General features: G+C 41.2%; 1 protein-coding gene across 6 annotated transcripts in view; it reads left to right on the top strand.

Moving 5' to 3' along the window:
• Positions 1-12074, top strand: part of LAMA2 (laminin subunit alpha 2) — a 3129796-nt gene that overhangs the window by 2877917 nt on the left and 239805 nt on the right. For all 6 annotated transcript variants that reach the window (XM_085611831.1, XM_085611827.1, XM_085611830.1 and 3 more), the window contains one exon: positions 8817-8979. In XM_085611831.1, the coding sequence (XP_085467957.1) occupies positions 8817-8979 (163 nt within the window). The remainder of the gene's footprint in view (positions 1-8816; positions 8980-12074) is intronic.

The following is a 12074-nucleotide window of genomic DNA, read 5'->3' as shown; positions in this document are numbered from 1 at the left end:
AGTCATCTAAAAAAGTCTTAATGAGCGAGTCCACCTTTCTAGATTAAAAATGTGGTTGCTATCATCAGAAATGATAATCTATGATAGCTGGTGGGGCAACATGTTTCATGCCTATATCAGTCGTAGAGATATAGTGGCCATTCGTCATGACCTATATCTCCTAATCTACACAACACAGTGTTTGGAATCTTATGTGGAGATGTATGAAAAAGATGACCAACCACAGGGAATCTGTCTAAATTATAGTAGATACCTTCAAGAAATATGCTAAAAAACGACCTGTAAGGTGAATAAATGAATCGCATAGTAAGTATAAACATGATAATTATTTGATGTGGCTTGCATAACACTGCAAACCATGCCATCCATAAAGCGATTGCACAAAAAGAGAGATGTAAACCAAAACAAACATGGAATATACACATGACAGACAACAACCACAAAATAAGGTAAAATATGTCATACACTGTTTTTCCTGGATTAATTTACCAAATCAAGATAGCAGTTTGACTCCTATGAGTTAGAGAAGAGCTGCACACTAAGAATGCATGCGGTAAAACAAAAATTTGGAGTCTTAAGATTGGGTGCCAGTTTAAAATATGCAAATAGTGCCCATAGCCAGGGGTGGTTGTGAAGTCCCAATCATACTCACTATGTCTGAAGCCACATTCAGCAGTAACACCTATCTGGGCTAACCTCCCTCGCAAGTGTGGAGGCTAGCCTGTGGTAATCTATTAGTATCCCTGCACCTGTCCACATTGAGGATCAGGTGCTAGGTCATGAGAGAAGGTGGTCTGAGCAATTAATACCCCTCTGAAGTGTGCCCAGAGCCAGGGCCAGGAAGGGCAGGGTTTTGTTACATGCAAAGACCTTTCTTTGAAATCTCCCTACTTCAATGGCCAAAATAGGTATAACTACTGGACCTCTGACACTATAACAGTAGAAAGACTTCTGGACTGAGCACATTCTGCCAGGAAGAAGAGTTGCTGGACTGCCCAGAGGGACTGCCACTTTGCTGCATGCTTGCTTTGCTGTGTTGGCCTGCTGACTGCAGCTTCTTACCTGGGAGTAAGAGGACTGGATGTTGCTCTCTGCATATGGCTCTCTAAAGTTTCTCCAGGGACTTGAGTTGAGCTTGCCTCCTGTTGGAAGTCTCAGGGTCTTCAAAACCTTCACCTTCAACTTGCTACCAGCACCTGTGCTCCTCTGATGTGAGTCCTGACCTGCCAAGTGGTGCCAAACCCAGTCCTTGACCCTTGGAGGTGATTCTGGTGCTGCAACCAAGAAATCGACACATCGACTCCAAGCGTCACTTCAGAACTGGCGAAGCAGGGGTCCCTGCTCCCTGTGTGCACAACACAATGACTACAATTTACAACGAAAGCCCCAACAGTGCGGCAGAGCCTCCGAAGTACCTCCACTATGTGAGTCTAGAGCACCGCTTCACCAAAGTATGTGACACACCATTCTGACTCTGAAGTAGCGCCTGTGGTCTGGTGTTTCGACACTGACACCGTGAAATTGAGGCACTGCGAAATCGATGCATTATCAGCACCGTGTTGAGTTCAGGACCCGAGGTCTCGCCCCTGCAGCCGACGCATCACCTCCACTGCGTCCCACATTATTTCCAGCTGTTAGCTGATCAACGACCCTGCACCTCCTACAGGAACCGATACATCACTTTACTACAGTGATACCTCACCTCCTTTGTGCAATGCATCGTATTCAAGCGCCAACGAACCTGCATAGCAGTAAGGAACCATCGCATCTCCTGCCTTCGCAATGGGAAACAACCTTTACAATGCATGGATTACAGCACATGCTTTTACCTGCATGTCATTTCATGCAGCAGTAGGGGAAGTGTTGTACTCTGGAGGGGTTATATTTACTATTCTCACTTCCCTTTAAGCAACAGTAGGAAAAGTGATGGATTCTGGAAAGTTTAAGTTTACCATTCCCACTCCATTCTAAACAACAGTACGGAAAGTGTTGGACTCCAGAGTGGCTAGCTTTACTCTTTTCACTCTAATCTATGCAACAGTTAAGGAAAGTGTTGGACTACAGAGGGGTTAGAGTTACTATTCTCACTACAGTCTAAGTTACTATTCTCACTCCAGTCTAAGAAACTTTTAAAAAAAATGTCTGAGAAGGTAAAGTTCAGTGGGGCGAGGCAGCCGGTGGTGTCTGACGAAGAGCCGCTGAACAGGATTTGCTGCTGCAGAGAGGATTGTAGTGGGAGCTGCCGCAAAATAGGTTTGCTGGCGATGCAACTCGGGTTGATAAGTAGGCAGGTAGGTCCCGGTCTCCTCTTGGTTCTTAGTTTTTAGATTTCAGCTGGATGGGCACCTTTACCACCATATTCAGGGATCCAGGACTGGAAAGCACCACTTGGGGGCTCAGACCTCACTTTAAATTCGGTAAAGATGTACTTTAAAAGATGTTGGAGCTTTTTGTGTCCCAGTAGCTGTTCACAGCAAACTAACCCAGTGAGTCCTTTTGGTGGTCGTGGGTTCAAGCAGAAAAGCAGACCTCAAGCAGAAGGGAAGTCCTCTAAGGGTTCAGGGCAAGATTCAGGCACCAGAACAGTCCTCTTAGAGCAGCAGGGCAGTCCTCTGAGAGTCCTTCACAGGTCCAGATGTGAGCGGAGGAGTGAGTCTGAGCATCCTAACTTTATACCTGATGCCAGATTTGAGGTGGAAGAGGCTTCTACAGTGTTCCCCCTACAGATGGTCCTGGAATGTCCTGCCTCCCTACCCAGGCTCTGAAGAGTCTGGGGTCACAAAAGGCTAGTGTGAAGTTCTTTGGGTGTGTGCAGTGGCAACTTGTTTGAAATGTAAGCAGGACTGTGCACAGCTCCACCCCTCACATCATGTCTGGATGGCTCATCCTTCCAACACCTAGTCCCCCTTTGTGTTACTGTCCCTGAGGAATGCATAAATACCAACTGCCCCCTATACCTACTGATGTGACCCAGGATACAGGCTGCAGGCACCAAACAGTTAGGACAATGAAATGCCAATTTTCTAAAAGTGTCATTTTTAGAATTAAGAGTTAAAATCTGACTTTACTTTTAAAGAGGATTTAAAATTACAATTCCTTAGACACCAAACATGATATTTCTACCTGTTCCCCCAAAAATCTTAACACTTATTAAATGTAATAAGGTAACCCAATGTTATCCTTTGGGATGGGCAGGCCTCGCACTAGTTAAAAATAAATTTGTGAGTTTTTCACTACCAGGACACGTAACCCTTAAAAGTACATGACCACATTTTTAAACACAATACACCCTGCGCTATGGGCTGTTTAGGGCCCACCTTAAAGTTGAATTATATGTATTAAAAAGGGAGTTTTGGGCTTGGCAAAAGGTATATTTTCCAAAAAGATTGGTATGCAGTTCCTACCAGGGAGGGTGGGGGTTAATAGGTTGGCCAAGTGTCAAACAATGTATACTGAATGTAGGTAGGAAAAGGGGAATTCCTCTGTTTGGAATAAGTGCCCTCACACACCCAGCCAGCTAGTTGTCATGCTTCATCATAGGGCGCGTTTCTCGTCAGGTCAGTGCTGCAATACCTGGCGGGCACCCTATGAGGGGCTCTATTGCGGAGATCTTTTATTCCATGCCGTATGGGTGCAGTGGGTGTGAGGGGCCTTAAAAAGTGTGTAGATGTGTGTGAAATGGGTCACTAGACTATTTGTGGTTTAAAACATAAAATAGAAGTCCACTCAAAACAATTTTAATGAACCTGGCTCCCATCCTGATTAAAAAGAATGTATTGCACCCCTATCTTTATGTTACAGGATATTGCGCATTAACTGGTGGTCAACATGTTTCTTGCCCTCGTGTCAAGGTAGACAGCAATTCTTCAGGACCAAATCTAACAGTGTGATCTACACTACCAGTGGTTGTCTATGTGGGTAAAACAGATAAACCACAAACGGCACCCTACGTGTGGTGCCTGTAAAACAGATCAGCCAACCCTATTCAGGTTGCTGGCTCATATCATCGTCTCCCGGCATGAAAAGACACTCAGAAATGTAGTCTTGTGCGTGCACCGCAAACCGTCGGTGGATCTACCCCAAACATTGCCGGGACACACAAAAGGTTTATTTTGCCAAGTCGAATTGGCTATTTAAAACTGCATACACAGGCTGGAATGGCAGGCCTGAGACATGTTTTAAGGACTACGTACATAGTTTGTAGAGTGGTTGTAGAATGAGTGCTGCAGGCCCACTGGTAGAACTTAATTTGCCAGCCCTTGGTATATTACATACCACTTTACTAGTGGTCTATAATTAAATTAAAAATGCCAATCAGGTGTAAGCTAACTTTACTATTTTACACTTTAGAACTGGTTATCAGTGGTAAAGTGCACAATCTGCTGATGTAAACAAAACAAATTCACCAAAGCAGGAGGGGAGAAGGCAAAACGTTTGAGGGAAGATCAAGGCTGACAAGTGTAATAAACAGGAGGGACAGTGAAAGACTACAGAGGGGGGTACATGTACTATTCCCACTCCAATCTATACAACAGTAGGGAAAGTGTTGATCTCCAGAAGGTTTACATTTACTATTTATACTCCAATGTTATGAACAGTACAGTAAATATAGGATTTTGGAAAGACTTAAAATACCATTCCACCTCCTAATCAATTTGTACAAAATGTATACATATTTAAAGTGTTTAGAAATTAGGTTCATATCATAAATTAACATTACATATTGTAGACTTTTAAAATAATTAATAAATACATAATAAAAACAATGAAATAAATTAAAATTAACATCTACCTTTTTCCTAACAAAAAAAAAAACAGGAAACACCACTAAAATTACTTTCATATTAAAGAAAACCAAATTATTTTTAAAATATTATTTCAAAATTTTAATAAAATACACATAAAAAAGGTAAAATAATTTAACACTAAATTATTTAATTATATAAATAATGTACACAACATTTAGCACATTAACCAAAACATTTTTTTTATCAATGAATCAATTAAATATTATTAACAATTAATTTACCAAATACTATAATATCAGTACCTTCCCACCCTATTCCCTGAAAGACCAACATCCTACTACTAAAATATACATTACTAACAAAAATATAAATATTTACTTCTACTGTAACATTAAAAAAAACTGTAAATGAATAGAACAAATAGAAAATACAATTACCATAATTAATCTTCAATTACATCATTAACAATTATTAATGAATTAGCATAGACTAAAGTAATTTATACTTTATTTAACTTCAGACCCTATTCCCCACAAAACCAACGACCCACCACCAAAATATAAATAACCAATAAAAAATAAACATATCTAAATATATTGTACATTTAAAAACAAACCCAACAATTAAAAATAAAACAATTTGCAAAAGAATTTAGCAATTAAATAATTGATAAACAAGTAAAATAATTATTAGCAATAAAACAAAATTATTAATAATTTTTCAAACCTCTCACCCTTGTGCTATATTTATTGCATTACATTACATAGTGGCAGGCTTTCCATAGGTGGAGCAATGACATTCCCATGCATTGACCCATAGACTGTGACACAATACCAGATTTACTGAAATCAGTAAACCTGGGATTGCGCCAAAACGGTACACCACACTGGCCATGGCATAACAAGAAATATGTTTATTTCTCTTTGTTATTTCCTCTTTCTGTGCATGATGTATTCTGTGTCACTCATTGAAACAGAACATTGCCTCTTAGGAATGTTTTTGTGCAGGACGGTAGCCCTTCCCGCACAAAAACAATCCTTCCTGTAAAGTTTGCACCCTTGCACCATGTTGCAAGGGTTCCTGTGTTGGCGTTAGACAGCCTTTAGTGTGCCAGCTTAGGGGGGGAACTGAAGAGCACCATATCTTACTAGATGTGATGCTGCTCAGCTCTCTCCCAGTCACATAACGAAGTGCAACAACTTTGCCTGCTGCTCTCTTTTGTGTGAACTTTTAGTAAATATGCCCCTGAGTCTTCAGTTTCGAAAATGTCATAAAATTAGAGCTGGGGACCTTATCTACGGAGAATGCATTAGGTTAAACCAGCCATAATTTACTCACTGACTTTTACTGAATGGGATGTATGACGTTACAACGCATACTTTTACAACGCATGCACTTACAACGCATTTTTTACATCGCAACATCCACTACAACGCATTCCATTACATCGCATGACACTACAACGCATTTTAAAAAACTACCTTTACAACGCATTCCATTACATCACATACTACCTTTACAACACATACCATTACAACGCATACTGTTACATTGCATTTAAGGTAAGTATTGGATAGTATAGGGGTAAAAATTACTATTCTAACTCCAGGGGGTGCAACAGTAGGGTAAGTGTTGGATAGTGTAGGGGTTAAAAATTGCTATGTTAACTCCAATGGTATGCATTGTAATGGTATGCATTGTAATGGTATGCGTTGTAATGCCTGCGTTGTAGTGACATGCGATGTAGTGTATGCGTTGTAATGGTATGCGTTGTAATGGTATGCGTTGTAGTGTCATGCGTTGTAAAGGATGTTCCATTGTAATGCCTGCGTTGTAAGTGTAGTGCGATGTAATAGTTGCGTTGTAAAGGTTGTTTCCCTACTGAATGCATTCTTATTTTGCAAAACGACCTCCTATCAAGAGATCAGTTCATAAAAGACAGAATCATAGTGGGTGGCAATTCGGCCTACCTGAGGCAGGTCGCAACTCTTGACCAAATACGATTGGCTACAATCAAAGATATGGTGGCCTGCTGAGGTCAGCAGTCCACAGTGTCTGTGACTAAATAGAGCAAACTATTTTTAAATCCAGTCCATATTCCTAAAAGAATAACGAGATGCATGATTATTGGTCAATGGGAGTACTGCCTTCTCTAAAAAAATATTTTTTCACCATTCACAAAGAGGAAGGGGTCCTTTGGGGACCCCTTCCCATTCCAAATGAGTTACCACCATCTTTGAGGTGGTGGTAAAATATTATTATTTTGCGTCTGGGTTTCAGTCGAAAAAGATTATTAGTTACCTTAAGGTATCTATATATGGTAGGAATGCCCTTAAAACTCCCTTTCGAATAGCGATCCCGTAATGTTCCTAAACCCATTTAACGAATCCGAAAACCGTTTATGAATCGTTAAATGGTTTTAGTACATAAAAAAAAGTGTTTTAGCAGTCACAACCCCTCCGGTTTACCTAGTCTGAGGGATGGCAACAATTAAAAACGTTGTACATAAGGCCCACATTTTTTTTTCTCCCCAACGGCCCTGTCATGGAGTAGTATTGTCAACAGACCCACACACCCATTCTACCATTTGGGCACATTTTTGGACGTACACTGAATGATAGATGTAGTGAGTCACTTTTTAAGTCATTCTTTTGAGGTTAAAGTTCTGCCCAACACACAGCAATTTCAAAATAGTGGATTTACAAATTGTTTCCAAAACTGCACATTCCAGAAGCAACCACTAGTCTCACCATTTTTTTCATTTGCTTTCTCTATGTTGCCTTTCCAAGTCTTTAGCAAGGTATCTCGTGCGTCTTTGGCAACACACACATGTGAAAGTGCACTGGATTTCTGAATGGTGGTACATTGTCACACTTTGCTTAGTGGGCATAAAATCCGACTTACACGTTTCTAGACATTTTTTGCAGTTCATTCAAAAAGAAAAGCAACCAGTGGAATTGTGTAAAGGCAGAAAAAAAGAACGTATTCTGGTTGTTTGATTTGTCAAATGAATAGTTATTGTCCTACTCGCTCAGAGAAAAATAAGGGATTTATGATGCACCAAGGACTTCCTATATTCTCACTCATCTGATAATGGATGGACATGCGCAGCGAATACTCACCCACTCTCAAAGCCCTTGGATGCTTCTGACCATGGGTTCTTGTACATTCTGATGTCTGGTTTAGCCATGCATCCAAAAGAATTCAGTTAAACCAGGCCTGCTGGTTCCCCTCACTATAAAATATGTGTGTTGATAAATCCCCCTGCTACACCTGTCCTACCTATATGCCTATTGATTTATATTTGATGGTGCACAAGATGTGTATGGTGCACAAGATGTGTAATTAGTATATATGCAGATGCACAGACTGTAATATGCAATTTACTACTATTATTGAGTGTGGGAGGGACCATGACTCACGAGAGGTGAAGTCTTGAGTGAGTCATGTTACCCCTCCCCTACCACAACAATAGTGAATAATAGCATCCTACATTCTGTGCATTGGAATATATGGTTTAGGTCATGGCATTGTGTCATGTGTATTCGCTTTAAAATTGTTATATAATCAAAACCAAGATGCAAGGGGTTAAATCTGTACCATCTGATCAACTCATATTGGAGAGGCCTTGTGACCATTAGGGGAATAGTTTCCATGTGTGAAGTAACTGCAATATGCAATGCATCAGTCAGTAAGCCATGTTTTTCCCATGTCCAGTTAACTCTACTGTGGTAGGAAACTGCATTTTGACCTTTGTATTGTAAGAATAAATGTCTGAATGTGTATTTATTAGTACAGGTATTCCAAATAACCAGCTAATGAGCTACAAATATATTCACTGCCCTAGTATAAACATTTATTCTAGCAGTGCTTTTACGAACCACAAACAAAAATGGAAAGAATCACATGTATTCCTATATAATAGATGCCTCCTGAAGTTTATTATTCTTTTTTTTTGCATGAGTGTCATAGTCAAAGACTGATGCTTAGACTCAGACGTGACGTCATATTTTAGCTCTTGCTCAACGAGGCTACCTAACTGTATTATGCAATCTCCTGTTTTTGCAGTCCACAGGTCGCAGACAGCGAGGGCACAGTTCAGTTTGATGGAGAGGGCTATGCCTTGGTCAGTCGTCCAATACGCTGGAACCCCAACATTTCCACCATCATGTTTAAGTTTAAGACGTTTTCCTCGAGTTCCTTGTTGATGTATCTTGCCACGCATGATCTGGTATGTTCTGCTGAGAATCTTTGCAGTGTATTTATGATTTTATATGGTTTCATTCATTTGCCTTAACTACAAATGGACTACTTTCATCAGACCCACAAACGTGTATGATTCAAAATCTACCAAAATTAGCACAATACCATAAAGAGTATGAGATTATGTGCAGGCCACAGGGAAACTCCAGGATCATAATAGTATGTTGTGTTACACAAAAGAAGTTTATAGCCAAATGTTTGCATAAGTGTGAGATGCTCTTAGAGTACAATGATGGCCTTCCTGCCTTTGATGTAGCCCTAGATGGGTCCTAGTCCAGCTGTTCAGTTACTGACACTATCTCCTCACACAGAGGGGCTGGTAGAAGAGCTTTCATCAGTGGCGGCTGCACAGGATCCAAAGTAGTGAGTCCGGGGGGTAAGGGGGTGTTTGGGGACAGACAAAATAAATAATAAAATAGAGAACTTACCTGCCACATTGCTCCTCTCGCCGATCCGGTCCCGAGCTTAACACACTGTGCAGCCTCCCAGATGGCAATTTCTGACACTGCTCTCATGCTAATGAGAGCAGCGCTGGGATTGGTCTGAGCGTCATGGTTCTGCACTCAGACTGTGCCGGGGAGCAGAGCTTTAAGTGGGGTGAAAAAACTGTGGGGTCTCTCAAAGGGACGTGGCCAAAGGGACGTGGCTTAAAAACACGTAAGCTAAAAATCTGTGCTTAGCATAGTGTGCCGCCCGACTTAAATTTTGCTGTTTCTGTCATTGCATCCAGATATACAATACAACAAGTAACATTACACTTGCAACAAGTCAGGACTATTGGCTTTGTCAATGGTTGTTAGTTGCAAAAGATAAATATGCAGCAACTATGGCTTGTGTATAATATTGAAAAAGCTTCCACTTAAAGCCCTGGTGACACCACGACAATGTTACTGCTCCTGAGTTTCAAAAAGAGAAGGGAAATCCAGAGAGAAAATGACTGTCTTGAAAGGATTTTCCTTCCCCTACAAGGCTCACATGGCATGACCTCATGCCGTACCTTCTCCACGAGTGAGAAGTGAGCAGGGTGAGCACACGCACATAGATGTGCCTGCTGTCACTGCACTCCGGGAAAAAACGGACCGCCTGTGCCAGGGCACATAACAGAGCCCCATAGAGACCCGTTTCGAGGTCCCCTTTAAAAAACTGCCGGTGCTCAGCACCGCTGAGACCCGGCCCACTTAAAGCCATAGCTGGGAGCCTGTGGCTTATCTCTACCAGGCTGTAAAATACAGCCCGCTGGAGAAATGCTAAGTGTGCATGACAGTTTGGCCAGCCTAAGACGGCCGGCCAAACAGTCATGCGCACTTAGTAGTGTCCATCACCCTGCCTGTCCACTAATGTTGTAGAATGCATGGCCCCACCTTATGACTTGCTGCGGGCAGCCGCCGGTAAGATGAAAAAGAAAATGATAGTAACATTTAATTATTAATTTTATTTTTCAGGTGTTTACCTCTGCTGCCACCAGTGGCACGACGCTCCTCCGCAATAACCCTGACTCTCATCCCTCTACATCCTAACCAATGCCCTTCCTCCTATGATACACTTGGTAGCCTACGACCAGGATGACTTTAAAAAAATTGCACATTCCCACAGACTGGGTCATATTGTGAAAAATGAGATATTTTAGAAGCAGAGAGTTAGATGCTCATTGGTATTGGCCACGACCAAATGCAAAAGATCACTGCCTTTTGCCCTAAAAACTCACACTTAATGGTGAGCCGGAAGGTCCCTAGAAGCCAGTGCAGTTGACTATTGCACAGCACGTGAGGAAGGAAAGTGTCTTTCAGATGTCTATGAACCAAACCATTCATAACTAGCCTTACTGGCAAGGGTGCAATGTCTACACTGCCTATGATTTGATCTGAAAATTGTTTGCATTGCTATCTTCCTAGAGAAGCAACATGTTCCTGGAAAAGTTGTGCCTCTCCACGAGGTATTGGCAAGCCTTTTCTCGTTCCAAGTTTATGTCTATCTAAAAGAAAAAAACACAAAATTAAATCTATTTACATTTTGATTAGGTAAATCTTTCCATACGGGGTAATGGCTAACATTCAGTTCATGAAAACTTGAAATGTTTTCAATGAAATACAGAAAAATAATCATCTGTAGAATAGATAAAAGTGCCTACATTTGATTGGTGTCTTATTGAACAGCAGTGATCAATGATACAGCACACGTAAGAGTGCACCACTAAAATACATGGTGAGCAAGCATCACACCATGCCCCTAAAAAACCCTTTTACGTCAGGATTCTTGTTCGTAATCGCTACAATGGTCTGGATTGATCATTTCTACAGAGGTGTTTATCAGGGCCATGAAGGGATAACGTGTCAAAGTCATGCAGTGAGCACCCCAACAGCAAGAGTTGTGGTGGAGTTTTTATATGTTTTTAGGTGAAAAGGCAATACATTTTGAAAACTTAACTATTCTTTTGAAATATAGGATGGGAGATCTGTATGAAGAACATGAAGTTAAACATGGATCTTTAATCAAATTAAAGGTCACTTTTTAATTACAGTTGTACATGACACTGCATTTTCATAATTGGAAGCCAATGCCAGTTCAAGCTTTGCCTTCAAGGGCACATTAGGTCAGTGTTTCACAATAGCTAGATCTCCAATATTTCTGGGTTATTCCTAGCAGAAAAACAGTGCCACATTTTATCATCACTTACTTCACCTTGGTGGGTAGAACATCCGCTATCTATTGAACATCCTTGAGAAGCAGTGCACTTTAAGATGTGTCCCAGCGCACACATATGGTTGGGCTTCATAAAACTAAATTGTTCATGCCAATTTCAGTTCATGTGCTAGAGTGTTGTTCAGCAGCAGCTTCTCCGCTAAGGCAGAGGAGCGTAGCCCCACTGATTTGCAGCTTTGCTAAAAAGGAAAAATAAAATGATAATACCACAATGTTATTATTATTTTATTTTTCAGTATGAGCCAGGTTAGGGAGGGACGGGACTGGGCTGTCAGAGCAGGGGAAGGAGGAAATATGTGCTCTTAAGTGCGCACGATGGTTTGGCCGGTCGTCTTGGGCCTGCAGAACAGTCATGCGCACTCA

The sequence above is a fragment of the Triturus cristatus genome, chromosome 6, assembly GCF_964204655.1.
Source record: "Triturus cristatus chromosome 6, aTriCri1.1, whole genome shotgun sequence".
NCBI classification, from domain to species: domain Eukaryota; kingdom Metazoa; phylum Chordata; class Amphibia; order Caudata; family Salamandridae; genus Triturus; species Triturus cristatus.
This window is presented reverse-complemented; position numbering and strand designations above follow the sequence as displayed.